The 25,299-nt window shown below is 35.3% G+C and overlaps 1 protein-coding gene across 8 annotated transcripts in view; it reads left to right on the top strand.

The window, feature by feature from the left end:
• Window positions 1-24,037, top strand: part of LOC118187745 (transient-receptor-potential-like protein) — a 346,137-nt gene extending 322,100 nt beyond the window's left edge. For all 8 annotated transcript variants that reach the window (XM_085807016.1, XM_085807018.1, XM_085807019.1 and 5 more), the window contains 2 exons: window positions 4,716-4,831; window positions 21,904-24,037. In XM_085807016.1, coding sequence (XP_085663142.1) covers window positions 4,716-4,831; window positions 21,904-22,375 — 588 coding nt within the window. In that variant the 3' untranslated portion in view covers window positions 22,376-24,037. The remainder of the gene's footprint in view (window positions 1-4,715; window positions 4,832-21,903) is intronic.
• Window positions 24,038-25,299: the final 1,262 nt, after the last annotated feature.

Here is a 25,299-nt window from a genome sequence, read left to right as displayed (position 1 = left end):
GGATGCGACGAGAAGCAAGAAAATAAGTAAAAGTCAGCAGGCCAAGCTAGGCTACGAAATTGTGGTCTTTAAGCGTGTGACTAACAAATAGTCTGACTAAATTATTTTCCGGAATTATTTGGTAATTAAGAACTTCTCAAAAATGTACAGCATCACAGTTAAGTTCAGTGTTAAAGAAACGCTCATTAAGTTAAGTAATATCGTCCACTCTAAAGTCTATTTTTAAGTCATCATTAATCAGTTTATCTCTAATCAGTTAATGAGCTTTTACAATTCTACTCAAAATCTTATTTTATACTCCGTGAAGTTTGTATAAGTCTGCATTTGAGGCTGAGGCCCAAGCTCAAAATGCGTAGAACTGGCTTTATAATCCATAGGTAAATCCTTTTCTTTTTGTTGAGAGGCAGTACAGAGTAGTTTCTGAGAAGTAACAAACGTTGATAGGAGGTATCACAGGCTTTTCCTATAGCGTGCTTAATATGACAAGTCCATGTAAACCTATGGTTAATTATCACCCTCAGATACCTTACTCGGTGCACACTTTCCCCAAATAAGTAGAGGTTGTTCAGTGCTATTTGCCGAATCCCGAGGCTCCTGACGAGCAGAAACTTTGAAATATTTATATTTATCCTCCAATATCTGCACCAGTCCTCAATATCTAAACCCCCGACATAAGTTCATCTTGATCAGTTTTCAGATCAACCCCTTATGCCAAATGCTGTAGAATGCTTTCTCAATGTCTAGAATAAGGAAAGCAGTGCATTTCTTAAGGTGTAGAACAGCCGAGATAAATTTAACAGCCTGACTATCTGTTTGAAGCAGAGAGTTCTTTCTTGAATCCATACTGGTCGGAGAGAAGTAGATGAAGATATAAAATCCTCCTTTCGAGATAATATGCTGTTATGTTTTGCTGAGACTGGAAAGCAAACTAATAGAATGAAAAATATCCATTTTGGTGTTGTCCTTTCCAAGTTTGGCAAAAACAAAGATCTTGTCACTTTTCTAAGAAATTAACTTAGCCACTTAACGTCAGGCTGCCATTGGTAATTCCAACAAATTTGGCAAGTATTGGAAGGTAAATTGTGTAACATGTTCGTAACTTCAATCGAGGCCTAGGAGAACTTTTTAATGTCCAACTTGCGTATTATGTTTTTAATTTTCCCAGTAATGAGATTAGGAAGAGGACATGCTGAGGGGGCACAGGTCCCGAAATCAACAAATTCTTCAACTTGTGTGCTGAAATTTGGGTCCACTAGTATAACGTTAGGAGCGAACTGCTGTTCTAAACGTTCAGCGAAAGCTCTCACTTTGTCAACATCTGAATACACTAATAGGCTGATTGCATTCGCGTTTATTCTAAGGGATCTGAGAAATTTTCAGAAGAATCCATCAATTAGCTCTACTTCTTCCCATTATTGTTTCTTCCCATTTTTCAGCACGGAATTTCTTAACTTCTTTTTAATCTTCTTTCGAATGGAGTTTAGTTCTGTTTTTATTGCCAGATCTCATGTATGTTGTCAAGTCCTACTTAGACAGTTTCTTATTGTGTAAGTTGTTTTATATTTTTAAGTTTTCCTACAGATTTTTTTACAGACACAATGTTCGTGGCCTCATGATATGCGTCTTTAAAGCGCGTGTTAAATTCATCAACCGTTTTATCGTTGTGGGATTGTTTTGAGAGACCTTTGCTTTTAGGACGGTTTCCTGAGAATGTTATGGAACATCACCTAATCTGGAAGGACTTTACCATTAGGAGACTAGATTTTGCTGATACCCAATTCAGCTGTGATCAGAATGCGCTCCGGAATAAGTCCATCCATAGTATATGTTGCCATAAGGATGCCAGACTTATTAAGTATTGAGTATGTCTCTCTGTCTTCCTGGATGAAGCGGTATCTGTATAACTTTCGTCAGTCGCAGACAGTTAGAAGGAATTATTGAAGATGAACTGTTGCAGGACCTTGCCGTTTAAATTTGTGTTTCTACACCTCCAATCGGTGTGCTTTGCATTTAGACCTCCGCCAACAATGACAGGCAAGTTGTCGGGGAAAATGTAGGAGAGGACACTGTCAGTAAGTTTATCATCTGGGGGTTACGCTGTAGGGTTTATATTTATTTTAACTAAGTTGGGGGCCACGCAACATCACAACGCACTGCAGCGAAGACGTCTCCGTGGTTTTGAAGACAGACTGAGACAACCACACTATCGTAACCTTTTCTGCTTTCCGAAGATATTAAGCAAGAAAATTTATTTTTCATATAAATCAAGACTCTCGCCATCTCTATGCCAGAGCCTATTACAACGACAGTAGTGGTAGCTCATGCTTTTTAATTTATCATTAGACTTGCTGTGTGTTTCAATGACCATACAATTGTCAGTGTCATTTTCCATAATGAAATCGTGTAGCTCGTCAAACATGGCTTTTAAGGCTGCATGAATTTCATACAGCCATTATAATTTGTGAAGTACAGTATCCATGATCCCATGGTTGTTTTACGGCGTCCTGTGATAGATCTGATGCAGAAACGTCGCACTTATGCATCAGGCCTTTGGGGATATGTATTTGAAGTCAAGCCTTTCTTTGATGCTTTGTACGATATCGCTAATTCCAGAGTTCTTGATATCTTTTACAAGGACTTGGAACGTCTTCTAGACCTTTACTAGCTTCATTGACCAGGCCTTTTGTAAGGGCGGCAAGGGTCTTCTCATAGTTTTTGTTGGAGATTAAGCGATCGGAGTGATTTTTACGATTGAGTTTGTCAGAGTTCGTGAATTTAGGAAATTGTTCACACCCACGATAATTTGCAGTGTTTTCTTGAAGACAGTTGACACAGGGTGGTTTATGCTCTTTTTTCTTGGAGCAATTCCTGCAAAAATATTTTTCAGCACACTCGAGACACTTGGAGGCAAATCTTCCAGAAGTTTAAGCATGATAGATGGATTTTTTAGTAGTAGCATCGGGTGGGGACATTGCAAGAATCTAATGTTGGAGAAAGTTCTCGCGTTGTTACTTCGGGGAGAGTGATCAGGAATAATAGAAGTTTTATACGTTCTCCACCTCTTCTGTGGATCAGTTGCTCAGTCTCGACGATTGATACCCTAAAGAAATTATTTCATGTTGGATGTCCTCTGCTTTGGTGTGTGGGGGAAGTCCTCTAATAATTGCTTTAACCTTGCATTCTTTAGGCAAGATAAAGGAGTGATAATAGTCAGTCCCTTAGAGTAAAAAGGGGCAAGATATCGCTCTGTGAATCTGAGCGTTTTTCATGAATGCTTTAAAGTGAGAGTCAAACATTTTAATTAAATCCTTGATATCATCGTCTTTGATCATATTTCTGAAGCTTTTCCACTTGTATTCCTTCATAACAATAGGCGGCAGTCCGTTTCGGGGGTAAGAATTCTGTATTATTTGCAATTTTTGTTTCCTGATTTATATCCATTTCAGAATTTGAAATATTTTAATGCATTGCATCATCATTGGAGTTGTCTGATGCAAGAACTTCAGCCATTGGTTCGGCAGGAGCAGGAGGTGGAGTTTATTGAGATAAGGGCTGAAATAGACTTTTATGTCTACGGTAATAGTTAGCCTCTTTCAGATTTTTTGTTTTAACTTCATCTTCATCTAGCGGGATACCATCATACGGATTTGATACAGAAACGTTGCACTCGTGCACTAGGCTTCTTAGGGGTTTATTGTTAAGCGCGTTGCATCATCTTCGATATACATTAATTCGGCCCTAGCCTTTACACCATCATATTTGGAAAGCGAAGAAAGTAGCGACGGAAACTCATTCATAATTTCAGTAGACTTACCAAAAAATAGAGCAGGCTGTCTGGTAAATTCAAGAGTAAGAAATCTTTTCAGTCTAATCAGTATGTCTAGTTTGCCAGATTCTCTTATGGTAAGGATCGCGTTTTCTTCTGTCGTGACTGTAGTCTGTAAACTTCTCTCCTATAAAGTCCAAAATTCATTCTGTAATTCAAATCCAGGTTGAAAATCCTTGGAATTTTAATAGCTGACAGTAAAACGACATAAGTGCCCAATTATTATTGTTGTTGTTGTTATTAATTATTTCTTATACAAGGGAGATAAAAGGGTCTCATTATTTTACTTCGTATTAATAGTTTTCAAGCTTTAATTATCTTTTCTTTTCCGAATACTTTTCTTTTTTTTTCTACTTACTTAAAATGTTCAAATATTAATTAAACGATTTATTTCACACTATTTCAAATCAGCATGCATAACAGGGTTTAGAGTATTGTTTGTAAAAATTTCAGAGCACTCTCAATTAATAACTAAATTTTAGTTAAGATGTAAAAAAAATTACCTTTTCTCCTAACATTAGCACTCCAATAAAAATGTGAATATTCTATTTTAAAGAATATCCATATCTAGTCCCATTGCACGGAGTATATTACAGCATTCTTGAATCATTAAAATTTCATTAAACTATTTGCCTTTATACTTCGCCATTTACTTAATTATTAATCGCATTATATTTAATTAAATTAATTAATTAATAATATAATATTAAATTTGATTAATTGATTAAAATTATCTTCAACTCGCTTAAACTAAGACTAAGAAACTTCTACCTTCTAAATTATTTTCTTCCCTTGTTATATACAGATACTTTTGTCCCTCAGAAATTTGTTTAATGTTGTAAAGTTATTTTTAATAATTTTTGTCTTACATTGTCTATTTTTAATGCAGGAAGTTATGAAAAGATTAGTAAGCAGATACATTCACCAGGCCAAGAAACAGCTACGTCAAGATGGCGTAAATGAAGATGACTTGTTAGAAATCAAGCAAGACATATCTAGCCTTAGGTAAGTAATTCAAAATGTTAGAGAAATAAGTATCTTTTAAGTGTATTTTGTTTCATAAAGACTTCCACCTTTCTCCGACCTGCTTGGATACCTTATATCGTCGTTGACAGACTTTTCTAAAAAACGAAATTAGTGATCAAAACCTAAGTAAAAAACGAAATTAGTGATCAAAACCTAAATTTCACATAAGGCAGAATCTTTTGCGAATGTGAAAGATTAAAAGTAAAAAGCTTTTTTCTCAGCGCTTATATTATAAAATGTCCATTGGAGGTAATTTCTTTATTACACGCTCTACTAGACCATGAAATCAATTTCTCCTATTAAAGGTTGAAAACAGCTTCTTTAGAGATAATGTTATACTTTTAGGGAGAAAATTCTAATATTTTAAAATAAATAATTATGCTAAAATTACAATTCAAAAGGCAAATTATAGGAAAGAGGAATTCTTTATAGGGTAAAATCGATTAAAATTAATCCATCTTTAAAATTATATAAGAATAAATTTAACTTCTATATACGAAGCACTGCTATCGATTTTATTTTTCAGATTGTTTAAAAAATTCCAGAGTTTTCATATTGTTACGGATTTGGTATTTAAATAGCTAATGTTAGTTGAATTACATATTAAATTGTTTTATTCCCCGTGCAGTGCAGCACGTGACGACTATTAAAAGAAAGCTAAGCCGGAAAATTGAAAATACAAGATCGCTTTCATGTAACATTTAATAAATATCTCTTTTTGATTTCGAGAAAGTTCCAGAAAGTTCTCGCACGCGATTTTAAAATCTTATAAAAAGGAGGAAAACCTCTCAATTCAGTCAGTCAGTGATTTTAGTTAGCTTGTTGTTGTTTTAAGAGTTTGTTTTAGAAAACTGCTCTTGTTGATTGAAGCGAATTCGCAGATTAGCTTTCTTTAGCTGTTTTGAATTACGTTCTATTGGACATTTGAGTAATTAAAAGATAACTACGGTGAGATATTGTAATACTGCATGATAATTTGAGGAAACTTAAGCATTTTTGTTGTGATAATAATAATTTTTTTTTTCATTTTTCATCGGACTTGCGCATTTATTTCATAACGAACCCGCACGCACGTAACAATATATTCAAAAATTCAAAGAATTTGCTTTAAGAGAAGTTTATTTTTACGAGAGGTATTGAACCAAATTTACAATTATGATGCTGAAGAAGTGTGCAAGTATTTAGAGTCGAATAGGTAAATGTACACGTGCTTGTTTGTGGAGCTGTGATTGGGAACGGGATATCAGTGAACGAGGAGTTTTCGGAGATTTGTGTGTTCATACTCCTTCATGACATTTCTCGTCTTTCTCTCAAGAATTAGGTCAATTTTATAAGGTGTAAAGTAAAATGAATAGCCGCTAACGTATGCATGACGGAATGAGATGGAGAATTGTTGGTAGATTGCAAGCAGACCAATCACAAGCGATGGTGTCTAGACAGCTCAATGTAATGCCCTGTGTCGTCTGCAAATAGTGGAAATAGTTTCAAGTGACAGGTGAATACGGGTGCAAACACCAGGCCGCTTACATAGACTATTCGGTTATTGTCCGGGGCTCAGATCTGTCTAGGACAAGCAGCTGGGAATTGGATCCATATCGAGAAGGCTTGCACATGGTTGACTAAGATCCACAGCAACGAATGAGGATCTTTGTTTGGTTCTTTCAGGTTTCCGACAAAGACCTGCTGCGCCATGTGACCTGTATGCTCCTACCGGAACCGAAGTTTCACGGCCTACATTTGCCCAAAGGCCTTCGTGAGATATGGCTGTATGCCAGAGAACCCGCTGTCTGTGTCCCGCTCACGCAGCTCACAAGAAGAAAACGCGTTTTAACATGATGCAGATAACATGTGCCTTGCAGTAGACTTTCAGTGAAGCATTGTGCTTTTCACAGATGAATCGAGATTCAGCCTGAACACTAAGTCTCAGCTTACCTGTATCTGAAGATAGCTCGGAACACGATACCATTCCCCCATCAGGGCAAGGAATCATTATGGTGGTGGAGTTGTAACGGTTTTGGCAGACATTAGGTTGGACGGCCGCACACAATTGCATTTATTTGGCAAAGGCTCCGTGACTAATATGAGGCACAGAAAGGAGATCATTGAGCCTTATGTTCGACATTTCAGGCACGCAATTGGTCCTGGGTTCCTGTTAATGGACCACAACTCTCGTCCACATAGGGCTCAGCTGGTCGATGATTTCCTGTAAAGTGAAGATAATCTCCGCATAGATTCGACAGTCCAATCTCCTGACCGTAAAGTTATAGGACGTGTCCGATACGCCCTTTGGAAGGCAATTTCGTCTCCCCATTCCCCTCCGAGAAACCTCCCCGAGTTGAAAACTGCCTTGGTGCAGGAATGCCCTGGAGTTCTACAGGGACTCCTTAACTGCCTCCTATTCAGCATGCCGTCATGAGTTAAATCAATAATCCATCATTTCAAGAATTCAAGATCATTCAGATAGTTTTGCGGTTTTTCAAACGGCAGATTTTATTTTTAAAACGGAAAAAATAAGTGAAAAGTTGTGCTGTAATGGACAAAGTACGCCGCCCAAACGGTATAGTGGTTAGGGTAGCCTGACTGCGATACCAAAGGGCCCGGGATCGAATCCCGGAGAAGGCATGGATGTAATTGTCAGTCCCTTCATAGAAGGCAAAGTTGGCCCACCTATTAGGTGCCTCCATAATAAAGAGACCACCACATTTGGCCTTAGGAGTGGCTGATGCCGACATAGGCCGCCATTGAAAAAAAATCGACAAAGTGCGGCTTCTGATAACACAGTTCGTGAAAGTTATGAGTAGAAATTTCAGGCTTGAAGAAGCTGTTGCTGAAAATTCACGTTATATAGTTCAGAAACTATCAAACAGATTAAATATTAAAAAAATACAGCACAGGATCATTTGAGGAAGATTAGAATTGCAAGCTGCTGGGATATACGGGTATCCATACTCTAACAGAGCAGAATATATTTGTTCAAATTTCGGCACGATCTTCTTTGTTCAAAAGAAATAAAGAAGCTTCGTTTTTGAAACAGCTCATTACTGGAGATAAGAAGTAGGTACTGTACAATAATGTTACAAGAAAAATGGTCTTGGTTAAGCAAATTGAATCTCCTTTAGTAAGATAAAGAGGGCGGCTTCATCATAAAAACGTAATACTTTGTGTATGGTGGGACTCCAAGGAGCTGCACACTATAAACTACTGCCATCAAATAAGAAATTAAATTTAGAAAATACCGCTTCCAAAGGGCTCAGTTTTCGAAGTAAAATTGAACAATCTTCGACATGGTGTCTTCCATCGTGGCAATTCCCAACCTCACATGTCGATGAATGTCAAACAGACTTATGAGTAATTGTGGAATGGGATTTTCATATTCACCCCATATCATCCCATATTCTGATTTTCATCTCTTCAGGTCAGTTCAAAATTCTCTGAACTGCCTGGAGTTCACTTCTTTTGCGACTGTCGAATAGCATTTCCATAATTTCTTTGAGAATGAACCTACTGACTTTTTACAAAAAGGAATTTTCCAGCTGCTGATCATAGAAAAAAATTATGTTTATGTAATGCAGTGAAATTTTCTTATGGTTTTATACTGCTTGATTTGTATTTATGATCAGAAACCCGCAGAATGACCTTAAGAAAAGAATATGTTTAAATTATTCGAAAAATGCATTCGTTATTTACGGCAAAAGTTATTTTCGTTTTTTATGTTACTTGTGTTTTTGTAGAAAACTAAGAAATTAACTAATTAAAACGAAGAAAGCATACGAGTGATAAAAAGGAAATAAATAGACTAAATACATTTGAAAAACAAAATAGCATTTTTCTAAGCTGCTTTAGATTTTTATATTTATTTCAAACATTTATTATAATTTATTGTAAAATTGGTATTCCTTTTATAACAAATTAGCTTGCTGATTTCCATTTCTATATGTAAAATCATTAAAAATAAAACTCTGATACTTTTGAAATTTCAGCGAGAATCAGAATTCAACAAGAAGCAACTATTAATTAATCACGGATATCTCAATCACAATAGTCAGAAAATTAGACATTTGTAAACTTATAGCTAAAATATTTTTAACTAAAACTGTTTAAGAATTGCTTTATCATATGATCTTAAAGGGATCAACTTATGCAGTTAAAAGAAAATTTAGCTGCATATTAACTTATAGCTAAAATATTTTTAACTAAAACTGTTTAAGAAGTGCTTTATTATATGATCTTAAAGGGATCAACTTATGCAGTTAAAATAAAAAAAAACACAAATGCAATTCAGATTTTATTTCTTATATACTATATGTATATATTTCTTATGTACTACATGTATATATCTTTATGATTTCATTAACAAAATTTAATTGGATTATGTCTTTTGGCATTTTCTTTTTTAATGATCTTTAAATTTCAATTTTATTACTATTAGTTAGTTACTGTAATGACCTACTTATGGTAGTTCAAGGATTATTTCGAAATTTACAGAAATCGATCTAAGCAAGCGGTTACCAACCTTTAGCAATGGTTTAGTCAGGAGTACCCGTAAAATTATCAATAATGGTGGAAAGCAATAGTGCTACAATAAATGTTGATAAAAAGGCAAAATATTTAGTAGTTTTAAATTTATCATTCAATAAAATGGAAAGCAATTGTGAGGATTTTCGATGTGACCGTTATGACAAAAAATGCATACAAAAGCAGTAGAGATAGCTGTAAAATAGCAATGTCTACGCCAGTCATATTACTCGATTAATAAGGTATCGCATGCAGCCACCCTCTTTCCTCTCTGTCCCTGCATATCGTACTGAAAAATATGGCAGCCAACCGTATTTTCAGCACAGAGTGAATCATGAAAAGTATTATCCTTTCTTTGCAATACTGAATATTTCAGCCAGTTTAAATGAGAAGTTTTGTTTTAAACTAATTTTGGTGCTTTAACAATTGTTAAATGTGTTCTTTTAGACAGTTAAAATGTGATTCGTATAAAAGTAGACGAAAGATTAAAAACTAGATCTTCGCTTAGAAATCAAATTATGATGGATAATAACTTTGATTTGATGTCTACGTCAAGCACTTCCAAGGGATCGGCGTATCTACAAGTTGGGGACCTAAATGTTAGGTTATTTGAGTATGACGAAGAACACGAGGGCTACTTACCTAGAAGGAAAGATAACTTCGTGGAGGAATTCAAAGGGTAAATGGCTCCTATTCACATTACACGTTGGAAAAACCGAAAATAATCATGCAGCCAGGCTGATTGTGTAGCCTAAACGTAGACCCAGGACGAAATACCGTCATTCAGCAGTCTTTAACCGCTCAGCCTCTGGTGGGGCTGATAGGGCCAAGATGAAATTGTAACACTAGTAAGAGTAAGGCCAACCAGTAGTAAGCAGTTCCAAACAGAGGACTTTCCCAGAAGAAAAGAAAGTCCAGAAGCTTTCCCAGAAGAAGCCATTTGGGACGCTTCTGTCAAATGGAAGTATGAAATCTTCATTGCGTTTCCGTTATTTATAAACTAAACATCGGAAGAATAAACAAAAAAGAATAAAGCTTTTTCAGCTACCCTCTATAGACCCTAATTAAAATCTTATCTACACAGGTGTGCAAAAATTAAGAACGAGACGGTTTTTTCGATATAACTTTGTACAAAAGCTTTCCAAATCAACACATTTAATACCGTAAGATCCCCAATACGTAAGGACATGAGTAATGTAAGCAACACTTACTAAAAGAGAAATTAGAGGGATAAAAAGAAGCTTTATTGAAAACGTAGCATGGAGCGCAATGCAACTGAAGGCCGAAACATCCCTGTGATGGGTGTCCAGCAAAAAACATCCGGTCCTTAATAGGGGATATGATCTCCCCTGACTTCTAGGCAGGTTTCACAGCGTCTTCCCATGCTGAGAATGAGGGTGTCAATGAGTTGTTGAGGGATTGCTGACCATTCGTCTTGCAGCGCCAATCGAAGCTCCGGAATCGTTACTGGTGGTAAGGTACGAGCAGCCACGCGTCTGCCTAAGAAAATACCATACATGCTCGATGGGATTGAGATCCGGAGATCGTGCCGGCCAATCCATACGTTCAATATCCTCACTCTCTAATAGCTGTCCTCACTCTCTAAGAGCTACTGTGCGATGACATGGTACATTGTCGTCCATGAAAAGGAACTGCGGACCCATAGCGCCTCTAAAAAGACGCACATATGGAAGAAGAATCTCGTTACAATAACGGGTCCCGTTGACTGAACCTGCGTCGACGATGTGAAGGTCTGTACGACTACCAAGCATGATGCCTCCCCAAACGAGAACACCTCCACCTCCATACCTGTCCCTTTCAATGATGTTCGAGAGATGATTGCGGCTTCCCCGCTCTCTCCAGATGAGTATGCGTTGAGAATCGCTACTCAGACTGAATCTGCTCTCATCTGTAAAGAGTACTCGTCCCCATTCATTGTCTCTCCAATTCCGGTGTTCCCGGCACCACAGAGAACTCCTTCTCCGATGGGCAGGCGTTAGAGGTACACACAGTACAGGGCGTCGTGCAAACAGACCACCACCGTGCAGTCTTCTGGCCACGATAAAACGCGATATCGGTCGTCCAGTCGCCTGTGTCGTGTGTCTAGCGATTTCACCCGCTGTCTGCCGCCTGTTTCTTCTGGCCTGTAAGGCAATATACCGGTCACCTGCGGGTGTGGTTCCTCGTGGATGACCACTACTAAACCCCCGGATAGCTGTTCCTGTAGTTTGAAATTGTCTCCAAAGTCGTGAAACGATGCTGTGAGCAATTCCGAACTCTGCAGCCACACTTGTCACACTGCGGCCTTCCTCCAACTTCCCAATGATTCGACCTCGAGTAAAAGCATCCAGATGTCGTCTAACAGATTGATTATTCGCCATTTCTTGCTGAGGCAGCAACTCGGTGTGATTTTAACTGCTATACGGCGTGCAATCTCTTTGCCAGAAATACTGATCTTACACCGACAACATGCTTTATACTACTCAGACACTCTCCCATTACGTCTACCTGCATATCTGCGCATGTGCTACCGTACATCACCTTATTAATCTCCTGGTTGGTCTTTCATTCCGCTCTGCCTCTTCGTTCAGCTGATATGCTAATTTTTCGACTTCGTCCTTAATTTTTGCACACTAGTGTATTATCCGTTAACACAAGCAATGAAAATGCATTTGAAGCGTCCTATGAATAAGTGTAATTCAATTCCAGATGTTCAAGTTTGATTAAAATTTACTTCGAAATGTTGAGATCAGAGCACTACACTAACTGAGAGCCTCGAGCACTACACTAATATTCAGGCTTGAACTACACTTAAAGGCTACCTTAACTGAGATTGTTTAAAGTTTTATTAATATTTAGATATACATTCTTATTCTGTATTATTAATTTTTTTTTTTGTATAAGGGCTATTAGCTTTTTCTAATAGATATAGGCTTGATTTGTGTCTTTATCTTAAACAAAGTTGTATATTAATTTACTTATTAAAGGCCTTGTATTTTACTGTGGTATGACATTATTTCGAGGATGCTTACGATTTTTTTGTAGCTCTAGCCTTCATCAGCAATTCATAAATTCATCAAGTCACTCATGTTCTCTTTTTCTTTTATCCAACACTTTTATGTAAAATAGTTGCAATACATTAATAAAAGAAATACATTAATACATAAAGTGTTACAAAATATGAAATCGATAATAAAACAAATTTCAAATTCCAAGTTCGAGCTTACGGATGCCCATATTCACTGGAAGATCACATTACTCAAAATTTAATGGCTTTAGATACCATTGTTTTATCACTATACATACATACATTTATGCAGATACTTCATTATTTCATTTCTTTAAATATCACACAGGGCGCTAATATTTGGTGGCAATAATTTGAAAAGTGAACCGACAAACGTAAACCGACGACGAACCAACGCAAAATGCCAAAACGAAACTAATAGCTCTTCTGTGCTAACGCCCTTTGGGCTAATAATGTTATATTTTGGTTTAAAAGTGTATTTCATCACTGCGTTTATTTGAAGTAAATAATGTAATAGTAAAACTCTGCTTGATTAGACTTTTCCGGTCTTATTCACTGCACTCTATTGCTTATACGGTAATAAAATAATGAAATAGTAAAATATATTTCGAGAACGGTAGAGGAGAGTGTGGAGTCATAGATTCTGAAGGAGATTATGGATTCTCTATGATGGCAAAACTTTACGCGGAAGAAAAAAATTGCTGAGAAACGCTACTCTAAACTACAGTTCCTGTTCCATTGTTCAGAAAACACGAATAGTCGAGTTACTCATCCTTGTATTGGAATATAATTATTCACGCTATGTTCTTAAAGATTGTTTTTAAATGTTATTAACTGATTCTTGCTTCCAACCAAATGGCTTCCTGTAACTCCTTGAAGTAACCAAGTGCGATCACAATTTCTGTTAGACGTTTGACTAACACATGTAGGCATTTTAAGGTTAAAATATATATAAGCTCTGTCCCAAAAGTTTAAGGACTCAAATAAATTGCATGTTTAAGAAAAATAGAAACGTACATAATTACGCAATTGAAATATGTTTATTTAAAACCCATGTGCCTTGCATTAGAGTAAATATTTAACAAAAATATCAATTTGTCTTTTAGAAAAAATAATTATAGAAATCATATGTTTCCCAAAAGTTGTAGATAAATGTAGTTTTATGCAAATTGGTTAGCAGCAATCATGAAGAGGAATTTGAACCTTTTATATGATAATGCCCTCATTCAAACCTCCAATATAAAAAAGAAAAAAGATCCTTTGAACTGCGTTTAAGTATGCCTAAAGCTACACAACTTTCTGATGCTGAAGTTAATAGGATTATGAACTTTAAATTGCAACAGGTCTGTTAAAGAAATTTCAAAATTTTTGAATCGATCTGTAAACAGGATTTATCATCTAATATCTCGTACGATGCCACATCAGCCAAAAACCCACGTTTAAGAAAACCCCGAGTGACCGATAGTCGCAGCGATATACGGATACAAAGAATGGCCTCGACAGAGAAAATGTCTGTTTGCCAAATTGCAGGTGCTTGTGGATTACAAATATCCAAAAACATTGTTCATAGCCGAATCAAGGAATCTGATTACATGATTCACGTAAAAATGATTCAATCATTACCGATGCCAAAGCTTCACAAATGAATGAGATTGCAATCGGCCCGTGTCTACATGGTATATGGTGACAAATGGATTTCTGAAATTTTCAGTGATGAAAAAAAATGGAATCTAGATGGTCCTGATGAGTATTCATATTATGGTCGCATGGCTTACGAAAAGAACCTCTAAGCTATTTCAGTAGGAACAGTGAAAGTGGATCTGTTATGGTGTGGGTAGCCTTCGGTTTCAACGGGCAAGTGGGTTTCACCTTTCTAGATGGTCAGCATGATTCGTCTATATACATAGAAACACTAAGAGACCATCTTATGGCATTTACAGAAAACACTGGAAGACTAACATGACAATGCTACCATTCATACCTCTAATAAAAATTACTTCGACGAGGAAAATGTCGCTCTTCTTGAGTGACAACGAGTAAGCCCGATTGTCATATCCTTCTTTTACCTGGGCGTGTAGATTCTGGATATGTATTTAATTCCTACCGTAGACGTATCGTATTGTGTGCATTGCATAAAACAGCCATTTTAACGGCACAAAATTTTATTAACACACAAATAAAAATAATAAGTACAAACGATTAACACACAAGTATAACTTCGTATTTTGCATCTAAGCTGACATACAACACGTTTCCTTCGTTACTTCGCTACTACCTACTAACTACTCTTCTCTAGTAAGTCTCATGAGAGAGAGGCGTTGCAGGCCGTTCGGCTCAACTGCGCATGCGTGGTCATCACGTCATGACACCTCCCCTCGAAAAGATTTGATTGCGTCTTTCAATGACCTGTCAAATCCACATATATAAACATTTCTTGAAACAAAATAAAATAACATTCATGAAATTTTCGAACTTAATTAACCAATTCTTACCATTTTAAATTAAAATTACTTCAACATAAATTCAGTAATCCTATTCATTTAAAAAGATGTAACATTCAATTAACTTTTCAAACTTAAATCCTTCACATAATCATAATCATATAAGCAGTTATCATATAAACGAGACAATACAAATCAATCATTTAAAATTAAACATATTACTTTAGCAAACCCTGGCTAAATCTATAAACACATTACCTAACGTTAGAAAAAAAAATTAACATTTTAGAAAAAAAAAAAAAAAAAATTCAAACTAAACAGTCAAAATGTCTTATAGTTCATAGTTCATAACGTTAGTCATGCTTCACTCACTAGAAAATATAATCATGTCATTTTAAGTCACGTCATCAATAAACTCAGCATGGTCTTTTAGTCTAGACATAATGTTACCGTTCCATTTTGTTAACGCATAAATTACTGGATGCACATATTCATTTTCTAATTCAACGATTAGCCCTAGCTGTAATAGCTCATCTATTTGTCGATCAACTTCATTTCTTAGAACTTCAGGTATTCGATACGGTTTCTGCTTTCTTGGCATACTTCCAGGTTTCAGTTTGATGCTGTGTTCTCCCGCATTGGCGATTTTCGGAATACCAGTTCTTAGGTTCTTATGCCTTCTTAAAATTTCTATAAGTTCTTTCTTCTTATGCGGTTCAAGGTGTGTAAAATCACATTCCTCATTAGAATAGTGTTCTTTTGCTTTCCGTGGAACAATTCTTGGAACGTTTTCAACTTCGCCGAAATCAATATCTGTATCATATATCACACCGACATTATTCACAGCGGTATTGAACTCTCGTATCTTGTTTGCGTGAACGTGCTTCGATGAATTGTCAGGCATTTGTACTATGTAACTATAATCAGTATGCTTTTTGATGATCGTAGCAGGTCCCGTCCATCTGGCATAATTTTTGTTTTGGCTATCAGGGATTAAAACTATAACCCTGTCACCTTCCTTGAATTCTTTATGACGAGTCTTTCGGTTACAGTAGAATGCATAAGCTTGTTGCTTTCCAACATCTGTAAGTCCTGCGTATTCAGCAGCTTTTTCCAATTTCGTCTTCAAATCATTCAGATAATCGGCAACTGAACTTAACTGTCCATGAGGAACAGGAGTTTCATTAATCCATGACGTTTTCAAAATAGACAACGGGCCATTAGGACGTCTTCCATAAAGCATTTGGAACGGACTAACACCAGTCGTAGCATTAGGAACTTCTCGGTAAGCCCAAAGTAAATACGGTAGATGTTTCTCCCAATCTTTCGAATGTTCTCTAACGGTATGATGTATCATTCCCTTTAAAACAGCATTAAATCTTTCTACCAGGCCATTTGAACTTGGATGATAAGGAGTCGAGAACCTTGGGGACGATCCGATCCTTTTCAAAAACTCTTGGGTCAACGAAGCAGTAAAATTAGTTCCTTGATCTGAAGCAATAATTTGAGGAATTCCTGTGCGTGAAAAGATTTGAAACAATGCATCGCATGTTGCTTTGGCATTCAAATTCTTCAATGGCACCGCTTCGGGCCACCTTGTACATTGATCAACAGCACACAGAACATATTTGTAACCTCTACAGCTTGGCTCTACAGGTCCTAGGATATCCACATTAATTACCTGGAATGGTTCTTTAGGACGTGTTACTGGCGTAATCGGAACTTCATCAAAGGGACGCTTTTTCGCTTGAAGTTGACAAGAAGTACAAACACTGCAGTATTCATTTACATCTTTCTTGATTTCAGGCCAATAGAACGAATATCTCAAACGTTCGGCTGTCTTCTTGGTTCGCAGGTGGCTTCCCCATAAGCTAGAATGAGCCAAGTCCAAAATCTGTTTTCTTCTTTCTTTGGGAACGACCAACTGATAAACTCTTTCTCCTAGAACTTTATCTTTATGATACAAAAAGTTGTCAATAACAATAAAGTTATTACTTCCGTTCTTAACATTTTGCCAGCATGTTTTTAAAGATGGGTCATTCATTTGTTGCACTCGAAACAGTTCTGAATCCGAAACACATTGATCGTGTCCCGTGCTACCTTTGGAATCATCTTTACATGTATCTTCATATACAAGCGCACAACATTCTATTATCTTCTTAACAGTTTCATTACATTTTTCATTAATTAGGTTTTCCCTATCATGGTTAAGTATTTCGTCAAAATTTTCAGTTTCATGAAAAGGCATTTCACCGAAACTATCAGTAGCAATGTTTACATTTTTACATTCAAAATTAAACTTTCTTTTATCATCTCCCCTTAACTCATTAAAAGAACTTAACGACAAGAGTAAATCATTACATAACTTATCCACCATTGCACATGTTATAAAAATAGGTGATATAAATTTATCATTTTCAGAATATTACTAAAGGTAGGTTAATGAGAAGAGCTTTTAAAGCTTGCCCGAAAGCTGACGTGAGGATAACACTTCCATGTGGCGTACGGTATTTTTCTGGTACAATGTCGGCCTTGACAACGGTTAATTGCGTGCCTGTATCTGCTACTGCATTAATTAATTTACCATCACATATAAGTTTAACGGTTGGCAAGTCATCTATTAATTCTTTAACTTCTTGATTCGCAGTAAAATATTTAGAAGAAATCTTTGCAGTTACGGCGTTAGAATTATTCTTAATTTCTTCTTTAGCAACCCTTTCCTTATCTTCATGCAACAATATATTATGATACTTAGAATTACATTTTGAACATTTTAATTGAGAAGGGCAATTTTTTATTCTACAATTCCTTTCGAAACAAAGAAAGCACCGATTAGAAGCCCTTAAACTCTTTTTCCTTTCTTCCGGAGACATAACGCATTTTTCCGAAGCATGATTTTCGCTTTCGCAAAATAAGCAAGGGAAAGTTCGAACAACTGCAATTATGCTTACATTAGGGGAATAGCTGGCGCCAAATTTGTTGGCGTTGAATGAATTCCGAGTGTGGAAGTTGTTTCGCTTTTCATTTGGTTGTGAATGCCTTCCAAGAGAATTAGCGTGACTCTTAGAATAAAATAAATTTAATGAAGTTCGTTCGCGACTTTCAATTTCCCGTTTTAGAAATTTCATGAGGTTGTCGACATTAAAAGTTTCCTCATCTGTGTTTTGACGAGCAAAATCAAGCGTTATATCCTGAGGTATGCATTTCATTAACAAAGGGTATAGTAACTTTCCATACGATTCGGTCTTGACCCCTATCGAATTTAGTGACCTTACTTGTACGTTGCAGGTATCATATAATTCCCTCAAAGAATTAATGTCATTAGAACTTCGGACAGGCCGTAAATTTAAAAGTTTATGCATGTAAGAATTAATAAGGAGATCTTTTCGACCATACCTCTCTTTGAGAATTTTAAAAGCTTCGTCGTAGTTTTCTGGAGATAAAGAAAAGCCTTCTATTGTTTTTAAAGCTGCACCACCTAACAGGCTAAGCAAGTAATTAAACTTATCTACTTTAGATAGTTTTTCGTTTTGATTTATTGCCGTGTCAAAAGAATTGTAAAATGTCTGCCACATTTCAGCTTTCCCATAAAATTTATCAATCATAATCTTTGGCAATTTAACATTATAATCAGAACTTTTATCGACACCAGAAATAGATAAATTGTTGCTATCATTAGAAGAACCATTAGAAACTAGCGAATTATTGCTATCTCTTTTTTCTTTCAATAATTTTGTGCCTCTAAAGCTCCATTTCGCAATTTTTTCTTCGTATTCCAAGGCATTTTCGATTTCGGTTTCAATGTCATTAACATCAGTCAAAGTTTTAATTTTTTCGTCTAACGCTCTCAAAGAAATAGCTTTTACTTTTAAAATTTCCAGTGATTCTTCAAGGTCTTCAAGGTTACCTGCTGCAATTAATGATTCAATAGCATTTTTTACTTTAGTAATGGCTGAACGAATAACTTTCCGTTCTTTCTTAGATTTCGTTAGCTCTTCAGCCATTTTTGTAACCTTGAATTCCACTTTACCACAAACTAAATTGAACAAATTTCTTACCTTTCTGAAGACTCAATTACGCATTTATCCGTGAACTTTGCAGAATGACATATCCTCCTGTTCTGACACCACTGTCATATCCTTCTTTTTCTTGGGCGTGTAGATTCTGGATATGTATTTAATTCCTACCGTAGACGTATCGTATTGTGTGCGTTGCATAAAACAGCCATTTTAACGGCACAAAATTTTATTAACACACAAATAAAAATAATAAGTACAAACGATTAACACACAAGTATAACTTCGTATTTTGCATCTAAGCTGACATACAACACGTTTCCTTCGTTACTTCGCTACTACCTACTAACTACTCTTCTCTAGTAAGTCTCATGAGAGAGAGGCGTTGCAGGCCGTTCGGCTCAACTGCGCATGCGTGGTCATCACGTCATGACACCGATCTTACCTCGATCGAGAATGTGTGGGTTATTATGTCTCGGAAAGTTTAAGAGAATGGGAGACAGTTTTCTTCCATGAGTGCCTTAAAAGCAGTCATCGAGAGTGCATGGTACAGTGTGGAACCAGACTTGTAACAAGACTTAGTTCTCCCGATGGAGAAACTCATATTCGACGTCATACGGATTAATGGGGCAACTTTGAAGTATTAAGTAATTTGAAACACTGACCACAAGCTGTTAAAACGTTCATATTATATAAACTTTTAGGACACATATTCTTCTCTGTTTTTATTTTTTTCTAAAATACAAATTGCTGTTTTAGTTGAATATTTACTGGAATGCAAATCGCATGTGATGTAAATAAATAGATTTTTATTTAGTGTTTGTATACCTTTCCATTTTTCTAAAACACGTAATATACTTGAGTCTATAAACTTTTGGTACAGAGTGTATATATTATTTACATAGTACTCGTACAACCTCACTGTTGACTAGCTTCTTAACTGGCACCCCTGTTTAGCTACGTGACTTAGCTGCGTTACGTGTCACTATACTAGATTCTTATCTTTAAGACCACATGCTCAATCTCCAAAGAACGTGTTTAGAAGTTCACGAGCTTTGGGTATCCAAAATAATTTCTTTTACTGAAAGACTGCTCGAGGTTGATTCAGTCCTTCTGCATCCTTAGGAACGACAGTACAGAAGCAGTCACTTAAATCTGGCAACGATATGAGCTGTCATGTTTTCACATTTCTGGCAAATGTCTGCTGTTAGAAAAGTTGCACTTTAAGTTACTGAAAACAGTAAATATTACGTCAAGAGAATAGGCATCTATGCACAATACACCTTTCATGCGGTTCCTGGATGCCGAATCTGTGATTAGAAAGTATTGCTAAAGTCTATGAACCACAGAAGAACTCACATTTAGCGATTTGCCTTCTACTGTTTGACTTTGTCCTGCCTCTAGTCTCCCAGTAACTCTCCATCGCAGTTCTTCGGGCAAATGATATGCCTGGAGATCGTTGTTACAAAATGGCTATCCCATATTTCTTATTTCAGTATCACAGAGAAATTTGCAGGCTTCTTCTGAAACATGCAATTTTATTCTCCACGCAGATGACGTATTTCGACTGCAGCGCCACTAATTTGCATACTGCAGTTTCAATCAACAATTTTTATTTGATAACATATTCCAATTTTATACGTATTGGCTTATTTTTGAACGAGTTATCGCTATTTCTCTGCTTTTTTTTCAATTTTTGGATACCAGTGTATTTAGAACAACTTTGCTAGTAGTTTTATCTCTGATAGACGCTCGCATTTTTTTCTCTCATTCTAAATAACTACTGCAATAAATCGCACACTTTTTCAGTTAAATGACTATCAGAATCTCGTATTTCACCATTCAAAGTACCAAATTTAACATCTAAAAACACTTTTTCTGCAACTAGTAAACCCGAGAGCAGATCACAGCAGGGAAATTGTTTTTTCATCATGTTGAATAGTTGCTGCATAACGTTGGTTGTCCAAAATGTTTCTTGGCGTATGATGAGTGCTTACAAAAAATGTACTTCATTTGATTCATGCACTCCAATTAAATGTAACTTTTCAAGGCCTAACAAGTTCAAACATATTTTATGTTTTATTAAAGTTAGACTTGTTCCTTGATATCAAATTGTACCTACATCCAAATGCATGTGCTACATTTTTAAAGGAGCATTTTGACTTTAAACAAAAAGGCAGAAGAAACTTTAGAAGACTTTTTTCTTCCAACAAATACAGCATTAGTTTCCTAAATAGCAACGCAATAGCAACTATTAAAGAAAATAATTTCTGTTTAACTAACTTAATTTCTCCAAATCATGTTTGGTATCAAATTTTAAAACACAATGCAATTGCCGATTAATTTTTGAATTATATATTGTTTCCTCTCAAAACTTTCAGTTGTAATATCTGTGTGGGTTCTAACTGCTTAAGCACTGCAATTTCAGCTTCAATAAGGTGTTACGCCTGATCTGTGTTGTGAATTATCACCATCAGAGTAGCTACTTATCAACTAAACAGACAACAAAGTTAAAACACTTTAAGTTTAATCTGTGTCACCCCTTATGAATGCTTAAAATAAAGTCCCCAGCCAATCTGGACTGGGTTTTAAACCAAAGCTTCCTTTCACAACAAGAATAAATTCATCAAATTAAATCTAATTTATGTAGAAACTGCAAGGCTTCGTAAGAAAATTTCAAATACACACACTTACCAAGCAAGATCTAGCCTTCATCTAACGTAATCCCAACAAAAATGGATTTATCGTCACCTAAAGTCATTTTTTGATGGGCAGGGCAACGTCAGCGGGTCAAAAGTCTTACATTCCTATTCATAAAATTATACACTTTAAAGTAAACCTGATTACCATTCAAAATCTACACAAATTCTGAAATGAGGGAACCTCGTGCCGAAAAGAGGCAGAAAGAAAGAATTAAATTGGTTTTTCATTAGTAAAACTTTAACATAAATGCCACACAGTAAGCTAAATCTTTACATATATTAAATAGATATATTACGAAATATTTCAATGAATTGCTAATTTCTTTTTTTTTTTTTTTTTTTTTTTTAGGTACGAGCTGCGAGAAGATCGCAAACGAGAGACTGCTCGAAATACTGGTCAGATTGATAGTATCAAAAGAGATATTATCCGATCTTTAAGTGGCAGTCAGATGTTGGGGCCGATTACACCCTCTTCGACATCTCCACCACCTATTGATCCTCGCATGACCGTTCGAAGTGTGGATGACGTAACGGCAGATCACGATTCGAGAGATAGGATAGTTGTGCCATCTTTGACGCTATCTAACCATGATATAAATCTCATCAGGAAAGAGGTAGTAATAGGAGTACAAAACGAACTTAAGGCACTTTTGAAAGAACTGCAGTCGCAAAATGCAGTCGCAAATCAAGTAGTTCATCCTCCACCTCATGTTGTACCACCCCATCCTCAACCTGGCGTTAGATTGCACTCTAACCTCCCACCAGCTGTTCCAAATCTGACGTCCGATTTGTATCAAACTCATCTTTTCACACAACTTTAAAAGAAAAAAGAAGAAGGCTTCCTTCTTACACTGATATGCTTGTCTTAACAGATACTGGACGTGGCATTCTTAAAAGCTTTTATTTTCGTTACCTGTAGGAAGCTTTCACTTCTCTCTTAAACATGATCAGCTGTTAACTAATTTTAAACCCTTTTTCCACAATATCTTTCGCTGATAAAACAAAATAAGAAAAATTGAAAAATATACTGCATTAGGAATGAAATGTGAGTCGAATTTTTATCTTAATGCTATTATTTATGAAAACTTTTCTCGTTAAAGTAGATTTAATGAATATACAGTTAGAAAACTTCAGCCTATAAAACTGTTTTTTGATTATTTAATTAACAAAAATATTCCTTTCTAATACATATTACTATAAATAAAAATATATATCGTACATCAGCGCGTAATAGAGAAATTTAAGAACTTCTGAAATACTTGTTTGAAAATAAATATACTTTGACAGTAACAACTTAGTGTAATTCCATTATACAATAAAAAAGCCCATTTATAGCCCATCTAAACAAACTGAAAAGTAAAGAATGTTTATGAGCTTTTCCGCATCACGAAAAATAACCATCGCATACTCGTTGAGATATGTATTAGTTTCCGTTTATATCATACAGATTGAATACTATTTTGCTATGCATTCATTCAGATGTAAGGACCAACAGAAAATGAATTTCCTAACTTTCTCATCTAAACTCATCACTTTGTCTGTATTGTCCAGAAAAGTAACGTTTAGATTGCCTTAGATCAAGTCATAGTAAAACATTTTTGTGGTGCCTCAAAGTTGTGAAATGTAAGCGTAATATTAAAATAAAATTAAAATTATTATTTACTAAGAAACATATAGACCGTAATAAAATTTGTGCAAAAGGAGGTGAAATTCTGCTCGCTTATTAAATAATAAAAGCAGACAAAACGTAATAGCTTCTGCATGACAAAATATATTAGTTTCATAAATTCTTATTTACATTCCTGAAAGTGTTTCTTAAAATTCGAAACGAAGCCGCGACGTACTTTTCATTACGGTTTTAAGTTCCAAGACATGTTATCTGTGTGTTCAATTTACTTTTCTTTTTTTAAAAAAAAAGAAAAGAAAAAAGAAATGATTCAAATACATATGTGACGCTTGAGGAAGAGTATCAAAAGCGCAAAAGTACTTATTATGTAACTAAACCTAGAAACAATTACGAATGAGAGGACTTTGCCATTTTCAATAATTTTTGCGATTTAAAAGTACTGAAAATTTCTCTCCCAGAAAGAAATAGATTACCGTCTTTCGCTAGCTGTTAGAGTTTATTCCTCTATCTTTCCAAATTCATATTTATGTATTCGAAATATCACTCAAGGGAATGTTATGTATTCTTAAGAATGTCGTTGTACTAGAAGTTCATAAGTATGTGTGGAAGCAATAATTCTTAAAATTTATGGTTATTATGCGTACTGTAATTGTTTACCTTTGAATTCCCTAGTACAGTGCTTTAGTGTTTTGGTGCTTATATAGCAGAAATGTCAAATGGCGACAATTTTAGTAAGCTTGTGCATTTAACATCAAAATGTAGAAAACCTCCAAGTGTAAATTGCCTTTAGAATTATATATATAATATATGTAAAGACTTTAATCTATGTTTTAAAAAATAAAAACTTGACAATTGATATCAGTTTATCATTTCTGTACTTAAAGGTTTAAAAATCTAAATGTTTTTATTATTTATAATCAGGTAGCATTCGGAATTTTCTTCTTAAAATTGTAACCTATGTTCAGTTAGCATCTAATCGAAATAAAATTCAGCAATATGTATCCTTAAAATTAATAAAAATTCCTTTGACAAGCTTGAGAAGAATTTAATTTCATTACAGATTTTCAATGTGGTTTCTTACGGCCTCCTAACAGCAAAATCTTTAATGATGTGGCGTCACATTCAGCAGATAGGCCTTTCAAGACCCATGAAATCTTGGATAGTTATCCATGTTTTCATTGGTAGTCTTTACTGTTAGTTCGGAATTCATGTTACGTAACAGATTTCACTCTGGTTTTCCTCCAAATGCTGGAAATGACTTCACTAAACTGAAATTTGATTGCTTAAAAAAATGTACAAAATGGAATCAACATGGATATTTTCACAAATAAAAATTAGTGTATAAAATGAAAAATTCTTCTGGATTTTAATAATTACAAAATTTCTTTATACAAAACTTAATTTCCTAAATACGAGTATTTCAACATAGATCATATAAAAATAAAAACTTAATTTCAATTTAGAACAGCACTTTAATTTCGTTATATAATTGCATTATAAACTGAAAAATTATTCTGTGTGCAAGAGGTAATTATAGATACGAAAAGATTATATAATCGAAATCTATATAGTTAACCGTCGTTCACAAAACTGAACTTTAAAGACAAATTATGTTTGCACATTAAAAATTCCTTCTTTCGTTTAAGTTATTGAAACATTTTCTAACGAATTAATAACCTGATACATTTTATTTAGCTTGAAAGTTAGTCATTAATTGAAAATGCTTATAACTATATCTTAAAAGTGAAGAATTTGTAAAGTTCACGGATTAAAGTTTCATTTTAGATTAATATTTTTATTTCTAAACCATTACATACATATTATAAAGCAAGGCGAAGCCTTGGCAAAGCATTAAATCTGTAATAAATACAAGGTTTTATGAATCAGCCAAAACACCTATTGAGAGATCTTAATTTTGGTTACGAAACGAAAACATAGCAAATAAAGACAGCTGCTACTCGCAGTTTAAATATCAATTCAAACCAACAGCAATCTTAAAACAAACGCAAATTTTCCAATGCCTGCTTCTTAATTATCCCTATAAAAGTTATCATTCACCTAACGGGTGGACATTCCAATGATATAACTTCTAGATTATTTCCTTAAAAATCCACAGAC

This window comes from Stegodyphus dumicola, chromosome X1 (genome assembly GCF_044657685.1).
Source record: "Stegodyphus dumicola isolate Sdum_Otavi_A_Nest chromosome X1, ASM4465768v1".
Classification (NCBI taxonomy): domain Eukaryota; kingdom Metazoa; phylum Arthropoda; class Arachnida; order Araneae; family Eresidae; genus Stegodyphus; species Stegodyphus dumicola.
Note: the sequence above shows the minus strand (reverse complement) of the source record. Positions and strands in the feature narration are given on the sequence as shown.